The sequence below is a fragment of the Macaca mulatta genome, chromosome 5 (genome assembly GCF_049350105.2).
Source record: "Macaca mulatta isolate MMU2019108-1 chromosome 5, T2T-MMU8v2.0, whole genome shotgun sequence".
NCBI classification, from domain to species: Eukaryota; Metazoa; Chordata; class Mammalia; order Primates; family Cercopithecidae; genus Macaca; species Macaca mulatta.
This window is the reverse complement of record NC_133410.1, coordinates 39,569,373-39,588,568: the sequence shown is the minus strand read 5'-3', so window position 1 is coordinate 39,588,568 and position 19,196 is coordinate 39,569,373. Positions and strand designations below refer to the sequence as shown.

At 45.8% G+C, this 19,196-nt stretch overlaps 2 protein-coding genes across 3 annotated transcripts in view; both read right to left on the bottom strand.

Moving 5' to 3' along the window:
* The window catches only part of CHRNA9 (cholinergic receptor nicotinic alpha 9 subunit), a 28,479-nt gene extending 9,441 nt beyond the window's left edge, over positions 1-19,038 (bottom strand). The window contains exons 1-4 of one of the 2 annotated variants that reach the window (XM_001094288.5): positions 18,898-19,038; positions 10,266-10,388; positions 9,827-9,972; positions 8,415-8,569 (exon numbers count right to left, since the gene is read on the bottom strand). In XM_001094288.5, coding sequence (XP_001094288.2) covers positions 8,415-8,569; positions 9,827-9,972; positions 10,266-10,329 — 365 coding nt within the window. In that variant the 5' untranslated portion in view covers positions 10,330-10,388; positions 18,898-19,038. Of the gene's footprint in view, positions 1-8,414; positions 8,570-9,826; positions 10,001-10,265; positions 10,389-18,897 lie in introns of those variants that run through there. The other variant, XM_078003258.1, reaches the window with a different exon arrangement.
* The window catches only part of RHOH (ras homolog family member H), a 137,814-nt gene continuing 137,435 nt past the window's right edge, over positions 18,818-19,196 (bottom strand). Inside the window, exon 6 of the transcript XR_013417151.1 lies at positions 18,818-19,093. The gene's annotated coding sequence lies outside the window, so the exon portion shown is untranslated. The remainder of the gene's footprint in view (positions 19,094-19,196) is intronic.

Here is a 19,196-nt window from a genome sequence, read left to right as displayed (position 1 = left end):
AAAGGGCAAGGGAACCTGCTGACCAAAAACATCACCCCAGCTACTTTGGAGTAGGTTGTGGGGTTTTTTGTTTGTTTTTGTTGTTGTTGTTGTTGTTGCTGCTGTTGTTTGTTTGTTTGTTTGAGACGGAGTCTCGCTCTTGTCACCCAGGCTGGAGTACAGTGGCACCGTCTCAGCTAATTGCAACCTCCGCCTCCCGGGTTCAAGCGATTCTCCTGCTTTAGCCTCCTGAGTAGCTGGGATTACAGGTGCCAGACACCACACCTGGCTAATTTTTGTACTTTTAGTAGAGACGGAGTTTCGCCATGTTGGCCAGGCTGGTCTTGAACTCCTGACCTCAAGTGACCCACCCACCTCAGCCTCCCAGGGTGCTGGGATTACAGGCGTGAGCCACCGCGCCTGGCCGTTTTTTGTTGTTGTTGTTTGTTTGTTTGTTTGTTTGTTTTTTGAGACGGGGTCTCATCCTGTTGCCCAGGCTTTAGTGCAGTGGTACAATCTTGGTTCACTGCAAACTCCACCTCCCAGGTTCAAGTGATTCTCCTGCCCCAGCCTCACGAGTAGCTAGGATTATAGGTGTGCACCACCACGTCCAACTAATTTTTGTATTTTTAGTAGAAGCAGTGTTTCACCATTTTTACCAGGCTGATCTCAAACCCCGACCTCAGATAATCTGCCTGCCGTGGCCTCCCAGAGTGCTGGTTTCACAGGTGTGAGCCACCGTGCCTGGCCTTGAGTAGTTTAAATACATTGTATTAAAATATATATATATTTTGTAGAGACGATGTCTCACCATGTTGCCCAGGCTGATCTTGAGCTCCTGGCCTCATACGATCCTCCTGCCTTGGCTTCCCAAAGTGCTCGATTACGGGTAGGAGCCACCGCGCCCAGCCAAGACATTATTATTTAATGACTTCATGATCAATATCTTATTGTTTATCTCCCTGGTTTTTTTGATCATATCACAGCTCAAAACTTGCAGTGGCTTCCTATAGCCCACACAATACTTCTACACTTCCTCAGTTTAGTGTTCTGGATATTCCATGATCTGTTCCCATCTCACTTTCTAGCTGTGTGCCTTCTGCTGGTCTCCTTCACTCCCACTCCACCAATCAAGACTGAAATCCCAACAAACCCTGTGAGTTTCTCTTACTTAAACTCTTTCTTCAACTCGTAATGTTCCCCCTTTTCTGCATGTAGCAGTCTAACACATCCTTCAAGACTCTGCTCAGAGGCCACCTCTGTGAAGCCTTCCCTGCCTCTCCAATCAGGTATCTTTCCATCCTTGAAGGGCCACAGCACTTCACTTCTGTGTTATAAGAGACTTGCATTTTTACCTTGCATTATAGTTTTTACATACATAGCTTATTAGATTGTTCCTTGAGGTCAGAGATTGGGTCTTAAAATGCTCATTTACTTCTCATAAAAATATCATGGAGATTTGAGTTCAGAACCTGATTCAGGTTTCATAACCTTAGGTGGGTTATATCTCTGTCACTCACCTGTAAAAGTGGGCATTATAAAACCTTAAGGCTTCTTTTAAATTTTTATGTTAAACAAACTATGTACATTAATTTCTATTGCTGCTGTAGCAAACTACAACAAACCTAAACCTAATGTCTTTTTTTCTTTTTCTTTTTTTCTTGAGATGGCATCTCACTCTGTCGCCCAGGCTGGAGTGCAGTGGTGCCATCTTGGCCCACTGAAACCTCCGTCTGCTGGATTCAAGCAATTCTCCTGCTTCAGCCTCCAGAGTAGCTAGGATTACAGGCTCCCACCACCATGCCTGGCTAATTTTTTTGTATTTTTAGTAGAGACGGGATCTTGCCATGTTGGCCAGGCTGGTCTCAAACTCCTGACCTCAAGTGATCCACCCACCTCAGCCTCCCAAAGTGCTGGGATTACAAGCATGAGCCACTGTGTGCAGTCCCTAATGTCTTAAAACAACACAAATTTAGCATCTTAACAATTCTAGAGGTCAGAAATCCTAAAACCAATGTGACCAGGGCTGCATTCCTTCTGGAGGCTCTAGGGGAAGATCTGGTGCCTTTCCTTTTCCACCTTCTAGAAGCCACCTACATCCCTTGACTCAGGGCCCCCTCCTCGCATCACTAACCTCTGCTTCCTTCGTGGCATTGCCTATTCTGACCATCTCATCTCCCTCTTAAAAGGACCCTTATGTTTACATTAGGCCCACCAGGATAATCTCCCCCATCTCAAATCTTTAATTCAATCATACCTGCAAAGTCTCTTTTGCCATGTAAGATAAATCTTACAGGTCTTGGGGATTAGGATGTGGATATCTTTGTGGGGGGCATTATTCTATCTATCATACTTCGTAAAGCCCCAACTCCATGCAGACACATAGTAAGTGGCCAATATGTATTAATTTCTTCCCCTTCCCTCTGTTTCTAACTGTGTTTCGTGTTCTCAATTAAAACATGAAAAAATTACAGGGACAAAAAGTAAGCTGGAGGTTGGGAAGGCATGTTTAATAATATAACCCTCACAGAATATTTAAATTGCTTTCCTCTTACCTTCCCTTTCCTCAGCCCCTCAGAGGCCTTCAGGCAGAGATATGGTTTGGCTGTGTCCCCACCCAAATCTCATCTTGAAATGTAGCTCCCAGAATTCCCACATGTTGCGGGAGGGACATGATGGGAGGTAATTGAATCATGGGGGCGGGTTTTTCCTGTGCTGATCTTGTGACAGTGAATAAGTCTCACGAGATCTGATGGTTTTATAAAGGGGAGTTCCCCTGCACAAGCTCTCTTGACTGCCACCATGTAAGATGTGACTTTGCTCCCCATTTGCCTTCAGCCATGATTGTGATGGCTCCCCAGCCATGTGAACTGAGAGTCCATTAAACCGCCTTCCTTTATAAATTATCCAGTCTTGGCCATGTCTTTATTAGCAACATGAAAACAGACCAATACAGGCAGCCCCTTCTCCTCTTCTGTATCTGATCAAAGACTGAGCTAACTTTAGTTGTTTTGCAATTGAGCAAAAACGACTTTCCCAGCGTTGGCTGTAAGAAGCCCATTCCTGGGAACTGGAGAGGAGCAGGCTGGTGAATGAGGGAGCAGAGAGAGTCGCCCAGTGTTTTCAGTCCCCAGAGTGCCTGGAACCTCAGCGTAGACTTGTCTGTTTACTCAGTCCCAGGATCCCTTCCTCGTTCCATCTCCAATGTCTCTGTCTTTCACATATTCACTTTTCCTTCCTTTCCATATCATGAAGAAGTTCCCCCCTCTCTTGCTGGCTAACTTCCCTTCCGGTCCTGTGAGTCCTCTCCTTCCATGCCTCCTTCAGGATTTTGCCTCCTTTGGTCCCTCTTCTCTCTGGTCGCTCTAGCCACTTTCCAACTCTGTTCACAAGTCTCTCCTGCCAAATTCCTTTTCTCCCTGGCCCTTCTACCTCTCCCATCTCCTTCCACGCACTGCTTTCAAAAGTAACTGATACCTGCTGTTGTCCCGTTTCTTCTTGCTTTTATTTCTTGACTCCTGCATTTTGATGTCTTTCCGACAAGTACAACTAGGCAAATCTCAAGACTTCTCCTAAGTCTTCATCTTCTTTAACTCTTCCCAAACATTGGGATTATGGGTTGTTCCTAGACATCCTCTCTTCCCTTGGTTTTTATGATATGACTCTCTCAGTTCTCCTTCTACGTCTTTAACCACTAATTCTAAGTTTCCTCTATAAATTCCTTAAATGTAGAGGTTTTTTCAACTTTATCGTCAGCCATTTTCTTTCCTTCCGTGAATAGTTCTATAGGACTTTAAGGGCTTTTGGCATCTCCATTAGCCCTGACCATTTCTCCAGGTTTCAGATTTGCCTCCGCAATCTCATTATTGGACACTTCCTTAGAGATGTTTCTTTGGTTCCCCAAACTGAACATCAAATTCATCCTCTTTTTTTCCAAACCTGTTTCTCCTCCCCCTCCTTTATTTCCAGTCTCATTTGGAAGTCTTGCCATTCTCTAAATCATCTTATATGGCTAAGGATAGCTACATAAGCTGGCCTTAAAGCTAAATTCTAGACAAATTCTTTTGAATACAATAGGGCACCCAGTTCCTCACCAGGTCTAAAATCCAACCATTAAAACTGCTCATTAAAATCCAACCACTGGGGCCAGGCATGGTGGCTCATGTCTATAATCCCAGCACTTTAGAAGGCCAAGGTAGGAGGATTGCTTGAGCCCAGGAATTTAAAACCAGCCTGGACAACAGACAATATAGTGAGACCTCATCTCTATAAAAATTTTTGTAAAAATTAGCTGTGTGTTGTAGTGCATACCTGTAGTCCCAGCTACTCAGGAGACTGAAGTGAGAGGATCACTTTGTTACCCATGGAGGGTCTCAACTACAGGTCATCCATGTTCTTGACATTTTGAACAAAGAATTGGACAAAATGCAAATAAAGCAATGAAAATACAGAACAATGAAAGAAACAATAAACGCTCAGATTTATTGAAATGAAACTACACTCCAGAGTGGGTGTAGCTCAAGTAAGCAGCTCAAGACCACAGGTTACAAAATCTTCTGGGTTTTAAGTACCCTCTAGAGGTTTCCCATTGGTTGCACCCTATGTAAATAAAAACTTGGCCCACAACCAATTGGAGGCTGAAGTGAAGTTACACCCTATGCAAATGAAGATGTGATCTACAACCAATCAGAGGCTGAAGTGAAGTTATAACTCATGCAATGAAGACTTGGTCTGTGACCAATTGGAAGCTGAAGTGAAGGCTCTCTGTCTCCAGACCCTATTGAGGAGAATACTGTCTCAACTTGAGCCCAGGAGGTCAAGGCTGCAGTAAGCTACGATCACACCACTGCACTGTAGCCTAGGTGACAGAGCAAACCACCGGCCCCCCCACCAAAAAAAAAACCTGACCATGAAAACCCTGCCATAATGAATTCAAATTTAAAATTTCTGTAATCTGATTTTACCTAATCTAAAAATGTCAGTGGCCTTATATTAGCCACTATACTAACCATATACTAATACTAAACATTCCCACCAGAACTTTGAGCCCCAATTCATTAATTTCTCTATTGATTTACTGAAAGAGCCAGTATCTACATGAACTGTTACATTGCTAAAAAGCTCACTATTTCTTGGGACAATTCGTTGCCGAAGTTATTAGGGAAATTTTTTTTTTTGAGAGCTTATCTTCCCTTTGGTTTCTACCGATTATCTTGGGTTTTGTCTTCTGGAACATTGTTCTCTTTTTTCCACCCTACTTTCTCTCTGATTGCCTAAGGTAACCATCATCAAGTCTTCAAGGTTTCTCTCTTCCAAACTAAGCATCAGCAAATTCAACTATTCTTCCGTGAAGTGGCATCCAGGCCCATCTCCTTCCTGATCACTCCCTACCAGTCTAGCCCCATGGATTCGGGCACGAACAGTGACTCTAGATGCAAAGCCTCTTCCTGCCTGGGTGTCTTTACTACACTGGACTGATTCACTTACTCCCTACCCCTATTTTTCCTTCTTGCCACAACTCAGGAAGCCCGTTGTGTAGCCTATGACATTCTCTACCTGCTTCTGAGAAGCAGTGATATTGTATCTGACATCAGTAGAGTCTACAGAGTCAGAGATTCAGCTGGAAGGACTGAGCTCAGGGAAATAGCCATGACTAAGGGCCCTTCTTTGCCGGATCCTGTAACACTCTTCCGTTTTCATTTCGATTTGTTAAAGGCATGAAGATGTCATCCAACCGTAGCTCCTTTTAGAGGTTCCTCTATACAGCAAAACTCTGAGAAGTTGTACTGAGAAGGAGAAGGCAAAGGAGAAGAGAGAAGCAGAAACAGAATTGTCCATGACAAGAGCACAGAGATGACTGAAGAGTCAACCAGAGGAACAAAAAAGAGATGATGAATCAGTGTGGTGAAAGGCTCTGTGTAAAGGAGTGGGGAGTGGGGAAGGGAGAATGAGGACAGAACCGACCAAAGCCACAGTAGGCTTGTTTGAGCTCATGAGTACATAACTGGCTTCTCTAATAAGGGAGCAGTGGAGTCAGCTTAACTTAGGGTGCCTTGTAAGCTTGCAAAGAAGCATTTCAGTAAGACATGGTCACCGCCTCAGCCAATCAAAACAGGAGAGGAGAACCACCATTCTGTTTGATTTCTGGAGAGAATTTTTAGAACTTACAGAATGCTTGCCGGCACAGCAGCTCGTGCCTGTAACCCCAGCACTTTGGGAGGCCAAGCTGGATGGATCGCTTGAGCTCAGGAGTTCAGAACTAGCCTGGCCAACATGGTGAGACTCTGTCTCTACTAGTAAAAATTAAAAAATAGCTGGGCATGGTGGCATGCACCTGTAGTCCCAGCTACTTAGGAGGCTGAGGTGGGAGAATAACCTGATCCTGGGAAGTTGAGGCTGTAGTGAGCCATGATTACACCACTGCACTCCAGTGTGGGTGATAGGAGTGAGAGCTCGTCTTAAAAAAAAAAAAAAAGAATTTACAGAATGCTATAAGAGATCATCTGTGTCAATGAAATTATCTTTCTTTTTCTTTTTTTTTTTTTGAGATGGAGTCTCACTCTTGTCACCCAGGTTGGAGTGCAGTGGTGCAATCTTGGCTCACTGTAACCCCTGCCTCCCAGGTTTAAGTGATTTTCCTTCCTCAGCCTCCCAAGTAGCTGGGATTACAGGCACCTGCCACCACACCCAGCTGATTTTTAAATTTTTAGTAGAGACGGGATTTCACCATGTTAGCCAGGCTGGTCTTGAACTACTGACCTCAGGTGACCCACCTGCCTTGGCCTCCCAAAGTTCTGGGATTACAGGGATGAGCCCCCACACCCTGCCTGTATCAATGAAATTACTCTCCTGCATTCTGCGGACTAGAGAGTGGTAATGGACATTGTGGCTTGTGTTCTTGCTCTGTGTGTGTGTGTGTGTGTGTGTGTGTGTGTGTGTGTGAGAGAGAGAGAGAGAGAGACAGAGAGAGAGAGAGACAGAGAGAGTGAACACGGGCAGGGAGTGTAAACTGAAGGAATAAAGCTCAGTACTTGAATGTTATCTTCCTGTTATCTTCCTTGGGAAGGGATACAGACCACTCAGAGTGGGGAATGGACAGAAAGAACAGGGCTATGATTCCAGAGGTCATGACCCTTAGATGAGCTCTCTGAGTAAGGAGTGAGACTAAAATCCAGGCTGCAACCCACCCGTGTTGCTTCCTTAAAGGAAATCCATGCCCACTGGAAGCCTCTACCCAGGGGAGCCCCCTGAGCTGCCCCTCATTCACATCCTTCTGAGCCACAGAGGAACCTTCCCACTCCACAGAAACGGGTCCAGAACAAAAAGAGAGAGAAGCTCCTTCGACAACAGGTGGGGCCACTGAGCTTGAACGGTGACCAGAGATCTGGTATTTTTCTCAAAATGCTGCCCATGGACCCACAGTACCTACGTCTTCCGGAGCTTGTAGAAATGCAGAATCACAGGCCGGCCCCATACCCGTGGAATCACAATCCGTATTTTAACAAACTCCCCGGGAGATTCATATGCACCTTCCAGCCTGCGAAACATAAATCTTACCTACCCATTGTACAAGGCCCCTTGCTCTGAGACTGGGAAAAAGTCACTTTGTATCCTGTAAACTGGTTCATCCTCCACTCCACGCAAAACCCCAAATCCACAGGTCAGTTTCTAGATGGCCCATTCCAGTTTAATTAATTGTTGATACATGATTTTGGATGGTGAATGTCACTGTTAAGGGTTGAATTGTGTCCCTGAAAAATTCACATATTGAAGTCTTAGCCCCCAACACTCAGAATGTGACTTGATTTGAGAATAGCATGATGGAAGATGTAATTAGTTAGGTTAAGATGAAGTCACGCTGGAGTAGGGTGGGCATCTAACCCAATATGACTGGTGTTCTTATATAAAAGGGAAATTTGGACACGGAACACACAGGAGAACGCCATATGAAGATGAAGGCAGAGCTCAGAGTGACGCTCTACAATGCTAGGAACACCAAAGACTGCCAGCAAACCACCATTAGCTAGAAGAGAGGCCTGGAACAGATCCTCCCTCACAGCCCTCAGTGGAAACCACGCTGTCAACACCTGCATCTCAGACGTCTCAACTCTAGAACTGTGAGACAACACGTTTGTGTTAAGTCACCTAATTTGTGCTACTCTGTTACGGCAAAGTTAGTCCTAGCAAACTAACGCAGCCTCCACTTTCCCACCTGAAAAAGGGGCATGTAGATTGATGGTTTCCTTCCAGCTCTAAGCTTTTATGACGTATTATTTCCTGATCTAAGATTCTATGACTGTTATTTCAGGAGTCCTAGGAACATGGATTAATATTTAATTTCATGCATGTTTTAAACATTCCTTTTTCATTATGTTTAAATTCTATGAAATCAACACGTTCGTGCCTGAAAAGCCTCAGTTCTGAGCTGCACTTACTTGTTATATAAGACGATGTCCGGCCTCCACACGAGGTCACTGGGGATCCTGATGGAGTCTAGGCCATCATACTGATCTCGGTCCCACGTGAGATAGGCATCGTGCCAGATTTGGCGGATCCACAAATAGGCGGTCAGAATTTGGTTTCTTTCATCCTACACAATGAATGCAGATGTAACTTTACCTAGCAGACACTTGAAATGTCTTCCATTGATAGGACACTTGTTCTTCACAATAGGAATTTCACAAACACTCATCTATTTTCAATAAGTAAGTGAGAGCTTTATTCTTTATTTATTCTATACCCTTGATTGACCTACCAAGATCATTCTTTTCCTCCTAGATTTAGTGTTCAGAATGTAAAGTGGACAAATATTTAAGTCTTGATATCTTTGCATGGATCAACTGCCCATATTTCCTGAAAATTGATCAATGAATGACGTACTTGAAAGCAAAAGTCAGGAAATAACAACGTGCAGAAGGAAAATCTTTCAAGTTTCATAACATTGTGTGATTAAATATAGATAAGCACTAATAAGCTATGCCATCTTAAAACACTACCTTTTTTAAAAAAAATTGAGATTGGCCAGGCGCGGTGGCTCATGCCTGTAATCCCAGCACTTTGGGAGGCCGAGGCAGGCAGATCACGAGGTCAGGAGATCAAGACTATCCTGGCTAACACGGTGAAACCCTGTCTCTACTAAAAATACAAAAAAAAATTAGCCAGGCGTGGTGGTGGGCACCTATAGTCCCAGCTACTCAGGAGGCTGAGGCAGGAGAATGGCGTGAACCCGGGAGGCAGAGCTTGCAGTAAGCCAAGATCACACCACTGCACTCCAGCCTGGGCAACACAGTGAGACTCTGTCCCCCCTATCCCCCCCACCCTGCCAAAAAAAAGGATTGAGATTAAATTCACATTAAAACTCACCATTTTAATCATTTTAGAAGGGAACAATGCACTGGTTTCCAATATATTCACAATGTTGTGCAACCATCACCACTGCCTAACTCAAGAGCATTTCTTTCCCCCGGAAAGAAACCCCATAATCATTAAGAACTCACTGGCCATTTTCCCCTTCCTCCCCGCAGCCCCTGGCAACCTCTATGCTGTTTTCTGTATCTACGGATTTACCTATTTCGGACATTTTATATAAATGGCAGCATACAGTATGTAACCCCACCTTTCCTTAGATTTTCTAAGACTGTTATGGTTAATGACCAGGATTAGGTAACATTTCGTGAAATTAATTAGTTTTGTAGAAAGCTTCCTTTTCCCGGCGTTCTCTTCTCCTACCAGCTTGCATACGGAGCTATCATTCCCTCAAATTCCCAGTTAAGACATTCTCTTTAGAAAGCATGGTTGTTTATCCTCTGAGAATCATTCCACAGAGTCAGCACCATGTATTACTCACCATATCCTTAATCTGAGAGAGCGTAATCTGCAGTGTGACATTCAGGACTTTATCTGTATCTTCCACTGGACGAAGAGCATTGGAATAATCTTCAAAAAGGTCATTAAACAACTTCTGAGCATATTTTCCATCTGCCGTCTCCACAGCTACTCAACAAGAGGGATCTGGATCAACCTTCAGAGTGTTGTATGTATTTCAAGACAAAGAACACAAGACTGAGGTCTAAAATGGGGGATGGCCCAGCACTGGCGAGGGACAGCTTTGGGTGGATGGATGAGTTGTTTTTCTGGCATGCCCTACCAAGGTCAGAGGCAGTAGCAAGCACGGAGCCCTTCCATGCGGTGGAATCATCTGTTTTGTCTTCCCCGCCCTGCCCCACCTCCCACCAAAGCAATAGCCCCAGATGAGACAAGATGGTTACATGTCACCAGCCGCTCACCTCTCAGTCTGGAAGCAGCAAAGTAAATCCAGCAAAAGGAGATGCAGGAATGGGACCAGTTCATCTTTTTCCTGAGCCTCTATAATAAAGTCTCGGTCAGGCAGCGTGGTCTTCCGCTTCTCCCTGTGAATACGAAGGATCTGGGCACAAGGAGCCCACACTGCCGCAGCCTTATGGCAGCAGCTGGAGAGCTCAGGCTTGCATTGCACGCAGGACCTAGATCCTGAGATCCAGGCCTGCCCTCCCTCCCCTCCAGTAATTTGAGACTGGCAACTCCAGTGGCTGAGATGCCGGGAACCCAGGGTGCGTTAGGTCCAACAGTGCTGTTCTGGGGGGCCATCTAGGGTCCCTAGCCACTCTCAGCAGAAACAACCAGACAGAAGAGGAGGTAGATGCAGGCAGCAGGGGTATGCCTGACACCCCAGAGACTCCATCTAAGCAGAATGGGAGCTTTCTACACCCACCATGAGCAGATTCAGCCTGAGTCTGGGGACTAAGGGAAGCCTAACGGATTGAGCCATGGGACGGCTGTCCAGACAGACTCTACGCGCTTTTAGCAGCGTTTGAAGAGGGAAAGAGACACGGTTCTATGATCTCCAGAATATATTGGCATTTTGGTTTTTCTCTGCCTCAGCTTCTGATCCCTCCAGCAGCTGTCCCTCTGGGCACGGATCTTGCATAGTAAATGTTTGTGAGTATATGTGTGAAGGGGTGTGCTGGATGGGTGGATATTCACCCACTTAAGAAGCAGCAACACTGTGAGTTGGATTTGGACTTGACCCCCTGGGTTCGACTGCCAGCCCAAACCCTGACGAGCTCTGTTATTCTGGATAAGTCACCGAACCTCTCTGAGCCTTCCAGAACTACAGACTGGGGAAAATAATATTTCCTCTCTCTAGAGCTACTGAGGTATCTGTATGTGAAAGCACTTTCTAAATATCAGTAATTTTCATATTTGATCAGCTTTGCAGATCCAGAATTTCTATGTTTAACAAGTCACACAGGATTTACCAGCTCAAAAAAAAAAAAAAAAAAAAGAAAAACTGGCTCAAAGGCTGACCAAATCAGCATGAGAATAACAACCAATGGTGATACTACTAATGATGATACCCTTTGCATTTGAATGCTACTTCATATAAAATTTCAGTCATTTCTCATGTGTGATATAATTTTACTCCTTTAGAAAAATGTCAATTTTCAATTGCTCCTTACTCTATAAACTCATGTCTGCCCTTCCTATTGCCTGGAGAATCTGCTTTGGAAAACCATATTAAGATAATTTGGTTGCCTGGAATCGAAGCGAGGAAATTGGATAGCTCTGTTTCATCAGGTTACAGCCGCCTGATGAGTCACCCCATCCCTCTTCGGGAATGTATCCTTTGAGTGGAACAGACACTCCAGCCAACGGCAAAGTGTTTCTTAATTGCCTGTCCCCTTGTGTTGCTTGTGAAGACATTATTTTTCTGACGTCCCTAGTCTGACTCATTCATCAAATGACACAGTTCCGGGTGCCCACGCTCAGTCCTCCTTCAACAAACCATCCACTTTGGAATCTCAGAGGTGGAAGGTACTTTTGAAATTGAGTTTAATGCCTCACTTCCATATGAGGAAACTGAGGCCCAGGGATGCAGAGTGGCTTCCCTCCAGCAGTGATCGGCCAGAAACAGGATCCAGGCCACCTGCCCCAATCCACTGTGCTCCCCGCCCCGTTAACAATGCATCTCTTCCTTCTCATCGTCTTTCATCAATATGGCTTTTGATGTCAGGTGGGTGGTGACTTTCTTGTGTGTAGAGGATCTTTACCTTATATGTCTTTGATTCCTTACAGCACTCATAGGGAAGAATTGTAGTTGACACAGGGCCTACCTTGAATGGTGTCGCCTCCCTTCCTATCCCACTCCCCTCCTTTCAGGGTCTCTTCTCCCCTCAGGGAACCTCTTTTAGGTTGAAGTTGCTGAGAACCTTTGCCCATTGGGGTCCAGTGTCCTGGGGGGCATCCCTGACTCCATTCCAGGAGGATGACGGCAGTGCTCCCGTTCTTTAGAATAGAGTCCTGTCTGACAAAGAATCCTAGTGAATTCGATGGTTAAACGATCCTCTGCCCAGCAGCAGCGTGGGGATGGGAAGAACAAATACCTTCATTCTGCTACATGTGTTTTTTAAAACAAAAATTACAAGAGTCAAACGTCATGTTTTGCAAAGAATGTTTTTCCCACAAATGAATATGGCATGAATACTTTCTCCATTTCATTAAATACAGGATCAGAGCATTTCTAACCTGTAAAGAGCTCTTCAAGGACCATCTAGCTGAGGTCACTCATGTTACAGATAAAGAAACTGAGGACTAGAGAAGTCAGAAGCCTTCACAAGGACATAACCCATTGCCCTGACTCTCAATACAGTGCTCCTTACACAACACTAGTGCAGCTGGTGAGGAAGTTCAGAGGAAATCAAGGTCGAGTGTGCCTTTAGGAGGTTTGGGAATGCACTTCCTTTCAGCCAAAGGCAGGTGGGACCTCGATCTGCCCCACAGGAGGGTGGGTAAAGGATGCTGACTCTCCACCGAGAACCATGCCAGAGACCCTCAACCTCTCCAGGAGCCTGGGCTCTTTGCAGAGGAGTGCTGTCCTAGGTACTCAGAGCCATGACGCCTGCTAACCAGTGCTTCACAACTCACTGAAACGACAGGAGACACCTCAATGGGACGCCATTCCCAAGGGCCTATTTCACTGCTTTCTAAGTTTGCTGGATTTATCCTGGATATATGTCTTGGAAAAAAAAAAACTCTCAAAGTTGCTTTAAAAGAGAGCTATGTGAATTCCTTCACCTTGCACCAGAGTTTAGGATAAGCGTTGGTAGTTAGGACGCAAAGTCATGCTGAAAGGGCTGCCCATGGCACCACTCTCCAAACATTTTGGGGTTTACTTCTGTCTTTGTTTTCTTTCTTTCTTTCTTTCCCTTTCTTTCTTTCTTTCTTTCTTTCTTTCTTTCTTTCTTTCTTTCTTTCTTTCTTTCTTCTTTTTTTTTTTCTTTTTGAGAAGGAGTCTTGCTCTGTCGCCCAGGCTGGAGTGCAGTGGCGCGATCTTGGCTCACTGCAACCTCCATATCCTGGGTTCAAGCAATTCTCTGCCTCAGCCTCCCAAGTAGCTGGGATTACAGGCACCTGCCATCATGCCCAGCTATTTTTTTTTTTTTTTTTTTGCATTTTTAGTAGAGACGGATTTTCACCATCTTGGCCAGGCTGATCTTGAACTCCTGACCTCGTGGTTCACCTGCCTCAGCCTCTGAAAGTGCTGGGATTACAGGCGTGAGTCACTGTGCCCGGCCACTTTGTTTTCTTGGTCAAAAGCAGCATAATGTAGAGTTTAAGAGCACAGACCCTGGAGTCGAACTGCTTGGATTCAAGTCCAGCCCCACCACTTACTAGCTGTGTAAGCTCAGCCAGATTATTCGAGCTCAGCTTCTTCATCTATAAAATGGGGACAATTATAAATAGTGCCTACCTCTTGAGGTTGTTTTGAGGACTGAATCATTTAATGCATGTAGAACCCTAAAAATAGTGCTTGACCATAAAATGGCTAGATAAATGATCATTAAAGGGGAAAATGACATGCTAAGCATGTCATCTGTAGCTCAATGCCACTATTTATGTATTTATTTATTTATTTTTCCTCCCCTCTTCCTCTCCCTCTTCCATCTCTCTCTCTCTCACTCACCCAATCTCTCTGCCAACTTCTTGATAGGCCTGGTTAGAGGATAATTGTTTTATGTGACAAGCAGCTTGTACTGTGGGTGGGAGAATATCAGTCCTACTATTTTCGTGTTGCCCTTTTTTATTGTGATGTTAATATTATTGTCAGTACACCATGGATTTATTTATTTGCTTCCTGATTTCTGCAGTAGTCTTTTTAATCCTCTTATCCACTTTGTGAGAGTTACCCAATCTAACTCTGTCACAGAGATTGGCAAACTCTTTGCAAAGAGCTAGATAGTAAATATTTTCATCTTGGCAGGCCATATGGTCTCTGTACCAACTACTCTTCTCTGCCATTGTACTATGAAAGCAGCTTATGGCAAAATGAATGTGTGACTGTGTTCCAATAAAACTTTATTTATGAAAATAGGTGGCAGGGCATAGTTTGTTGACCCCTGATATAGATAAACAGATTCATAAATCCACTTTGCTCATGAAAATTGCAATAGGGAACAGTGTTCTAGATGAAGAAGGGGCAAAGCCTGCAGGGAAAAGGGCTTGACGTGCGCAGATGCATGGCAGGGCCAGGGCAGACTCTGACTGCAGCTCAGCCAGTGAGACTCAAACTGCCTTCCAGCAGAGGCTCTGGGCATGGAAGACGCCTTTCTAATAAGGAGTCAGAAATATAAGAGAACTGGAAAGAGTAGGAAGCAACCCAGTTGGATGTCTGGAGGCGGGGCAAGCCTCCTCACTTCCACAGGATAACCGTGAGAGTGTCGTGGGCAAGGAATTAGAGTTTCCAGATATAGGTGATGGTGGGAACTGTGGCTACAGCCAGGCCAGGGGCTGGCAGGGTGAGCAGCAGGTTAATGGGCCAGAAGTTCAAGTAAGTCCCTCTGGGGTCCCCATGAATAAGGACAGGCCTGGAGGGCAGAACTCTGGCAGTTTCACTGAGAGGTACAGAGTCCCAGAGCACTGTTTTGTTTCTAGATTGCTAGAAATCCTAGCAACTCCCTTCCCCAGATGTACTGAAATCCATTGGCCTGGGGGAGTGCAGGTTAGATCAGAACAAAAGGGATTCAGGAAGGGGAGGAAGGAACAGCGGGCCCGGAGCTCATTATGGTATGGGCACCAAAAGGCAATCACGCTAGGCGTGGAGCTGATTCTCCTTTTGTGACTGCACGTCTGTGTCTCACTCTTGTCGCACTGTGTTCTGGCTCTGCCAGCGGTGTGTAGTGGACTGGAAGACTCTTCTGAGTAAAACCCAGCCGGACAATCTGTCTTGGTGCTTCTGGGCGTCGTGAAGGAAATGTCCAGCTCTTGAACTTTCCCAACCATGACTTCAAACAGATCCAGCTCCTGCGCATCACCGTCGCTTCTTCTCTCAAGCCCCATGTATTAGTCTACTGGGACTCCCACAGCAAAATACCACAGACCAGGCGAATTAAAAACAGAAATTCGCTTTCTCACAGTCCTGCCTCCGCACCTGAGGACCAGCTCATCCAAGAATCAGCTGGAAGTCCAGACCAAGGTGTGGGCAGGGCTGGTTTCTCCCGAGGCCTTTCTCCTTGGCTTGTAGATGACTGTCTTCTCCTTGTGTCCTTGCAGGGTCTCCTCTGTGCATGTCTGGGTCCTAATCTCTTCTTCTCATGTCCCCATGAATAAGGACAGGCCTGGAGGGCAGGGCTCTGGCACTGCCCTAAGAGATACAGAGTCCCAGAGCACTGTTTGGTTTCTAGGTTGTGACCCCGTTCCCCGATTGTACCCAGACCCATTGTCTCCTCCAATGAAATTAGTCCCACCCCAATGACCTCACTTAACCTTAATTACCTCCTTAAAGACCATATCTCCAAATGTGGTCACATTCTTCAGTACTGGGGGTTAAGCCTTCAGCGTGTGAATTCTGTAGGATGCAGTTCAACCTGGAACACCCCACGTCCAATCTGTGAACGAATCCCGGCAGCTCCACCTTCACAATATATCAGGAATCCAGCCACCTCTCCCCACCTTCCCTACTGTCTTCCTGGTACAAGCCATTGCTGACTGCCATCTGCACCAACTGTACTTGCCTCCTAGTAGCCAAAGGTGCCTCTGAATTCCCTTCTCCAGGTAAGGGCCAGACGGTCATTTTATTCCATTTCATTTTGTCTATTTTTTATTTTTATTTTTTTAATTTTAATTTTTTTTTTTTTTTTTGAGACGGAGTCTCACTCTGTCACCCAGGCTGGAGTGCAGTGGCGCGATCTCAGCTCACTGAACCTCTGCTTCCTGGGTTCAAGGAATTCTCCTGCTTCATCCTCCCAAGTAGCTGGGATTACAGGCACCTGGCACCACGCCTGGCTAATTTTTGTATTTTTAGTAGAGACAGGGTTTCTCCATGTTGGCCAAGCTGGTCACAAACTCCTGACCTCAGGCAATCCGCCCACCTCGGCCTCCCAAAGTGCTGGGATTACAGGCGTGAGCCACCGTGCCCTGCCTATTTTTAAATAATTTATAAGATGGGGGTCTCACTATGTTGCCCAGGTTGGGGTGCAGAGGCTATTCACTGCGCTCCCTCATGATCATTGTGCACTGTGACCTCCAATTCCTGGACTCAAGAGATCCTCCTGTCTCAGCCTCCCAGACAGCTGGTACTACAAGTGCACGCCACCAAGCCCAGCCGGGTGGTCATCTTAAAACACACGTCTGATCATGTCACCCCTCTGCCCAGTGGATTCTCTCCAGTGGATTCTCACCTTATTTGGAATAAAAACCAAAATCCTTACCAGCGACTACAAGGCTTTACATGATGTCTCCCCCGACTTTCCTTCTCCAACACTCTCCCCCTCACTCACGTAGCTCCAGCCTTGCTGACCTCCTTGCATTCCACACGCACACTGTGCCCCTCCTTCTGCTCCCTTTGCCTGGGGCACCGTTGGCATCTCCTCCTGACTCCCTTTCTTCTTCCTGGGTTCTGCCCAGTGCCTCCTTATCAGAAGCCCTTCCCTGATGATGCTGCATAGAGTAACATCCCAGCCCTGTCTCCATCTCCGGGATCCACTCTTCCTCGCACTTAGGACCAGCTGACGTGTGTGTGTGAATTGCATTTGGTAGTTATCATCTGTCCTCCTACTAGAAATTAAGTTCCACAGAAGTGGGGGCTTTGTCTTGTTCTGTGCTGTTCTCCCAGCTACAGAGAGGATATTAGAGGATATTTGTTGATTGCACCAATGAGTACTATCTAGGATGAGAAATCTAAGAAATTAAAAAGGGAAAGGCCAGCTTTCAGACAAAGTATGGTGGGTATATTTCCTATGATTCATAAGCTTACCTGATTTTTTTTAGCATTCACGGCCAGGGTGTTATTCACAGCCTTACATTGTCAGTCTACTGCTGTGTTATATTTTAACCTACATCAGAACAAAATTCCTTGAGAACATGGACCATAATTTTTCCCTTATACATAGTCCTAGCTCAAGGGAAACAACCACCAAGTCCAGTTAGCAGCATCTGCCACGGATGCAGGGGGAGGGTGTGGAGGCATCTCCCCATGTCTCTGCTGACTTGATGCAACAGAAAGAACCTAAGGACGCAGGAGGAGTCCTATGGCCCTGGTTCAAGTCCTAGGACCACCACTTGCTAGTCATATGAGTAGTAATTATTTCTCAGAGTCTCATTTTCTCATTTGTATAAATGAAGATTGTAATATTTTACCCAAAAGGGTTACTGTGAGGATTCAAGAGAAAGCAGATAAAGTACCAAGCACACACCTGGAACACAGCAAGACCCTCAGTGAATGCCACGAAGATTCCCCTCGCCGAACCACACAGGCTACAGTAGTCAGAAAGCACCCACTGGTAAAAAGAAACTCATAAAGTTGCCAACAGAAGAGCCAAGTTCATGTAGAGACATGAGTGGTGATAAGAGACATGCAGTTTTCTGGGTCAGGAGAGCAGCTGATATATGATCCAGGGTATCGGGTATGTCCAAGTGAGCGATCTGGGGACTACAGCGGGCTCTGATGTCTGTGCTTTGTCAGAGGGTACATACTATTCTCCCTGAAATCCCCTGAGGGAATATATTTGAAAGCTATAAAACTGTACGGTGTGGCATAGGGTATCTCCTGGCTTCCTCCTGTTTCTGGGGTCTTTCTTCGCTGCGTAGAGAAGACCTTATCCATGGGAAATTTCTGTCCTCAACGGTAGCCCACTTGCTCCTTGGGACTTTTCAGACATTTTATTTTGTTCTTGAGTGTCTGACCCCTTCTCATCCCAGGAGGTTCTCACCCCACTGGCTCTGCTTCCTCTTCTCATAGCGGACCCTGCAGTCACAATTGTGCAGTATTTCCCTGCTCATTGCAATCACCGTCTCTCTGCTAACATTGTAAGAGTTAGGCAAATGACAAGCCTGGGAAGAGGCACAAGGGACACGCTCTGCTCTTCTGTTAACAAGTAGCACGCTACAAGGATGCTAATCATAGAGAACGGGAGCTGGGAGATTCGGAGACAACACTGTGCAAACCCAGCGGATACCCTTCCCAGGCTATTCTGAGAGCTACCGGCCCCCAACCTCTCCCACAGCTTCTGCCCCCTGAGAAGCAGCATGGCCCCATGGCCCCAGGACCTCACTCATCTCCCGCTCCCCCATCCTCTGCCCTGTCCTGGCATGTCCCTAAAAGGGACATGTTAAAACCGAAAAGAGGCAAGGAGGTGCTTTCTCCCAGGAAGCAACGCACTGCTCCATCTCCCACCCCACCTGCCCTCAGCGTCTCTTTGGCTAGGCCTACTTAGCTGAGAGCAGCTCCGTGGGTATGAATGACCTAGGCTCCTGCTTCTGGAAGCGTGTTTGGAAGGAAGCAGGGAAGATATTGAAAGGTAAAGCAGGAAAACTGGAAGATTTTATTCCCAAGTTTTTTCCTCGAAGACACTTTAACTTTCTCCATTTCTTCTTCTCATTTACCTCACCATCGCCATGGACATAGGCTCTGTACACCAAGGAGCTGAACGAGAGGAATCCAGGAGAGCCACAGAAAGGACAAGGGAAACCAGTGCAGGGGGGATGGACGCACATCCGCTGACCACGTAAAAGCCAGGCCAGAAGCTAGGCCCTCAGATACGTTAGGTTTTCTCGGTGCCTTTCAGAGCCATCTTGGAGCCTGAAAAAACAAAAAGAAAAAAAGAGAGAGAGAGAGAACATTGGCAATACTAATCCTGTTTTGTTGTTGTTGTTGTTTGTATTGGTTTGTTTGTTTGTTTGTC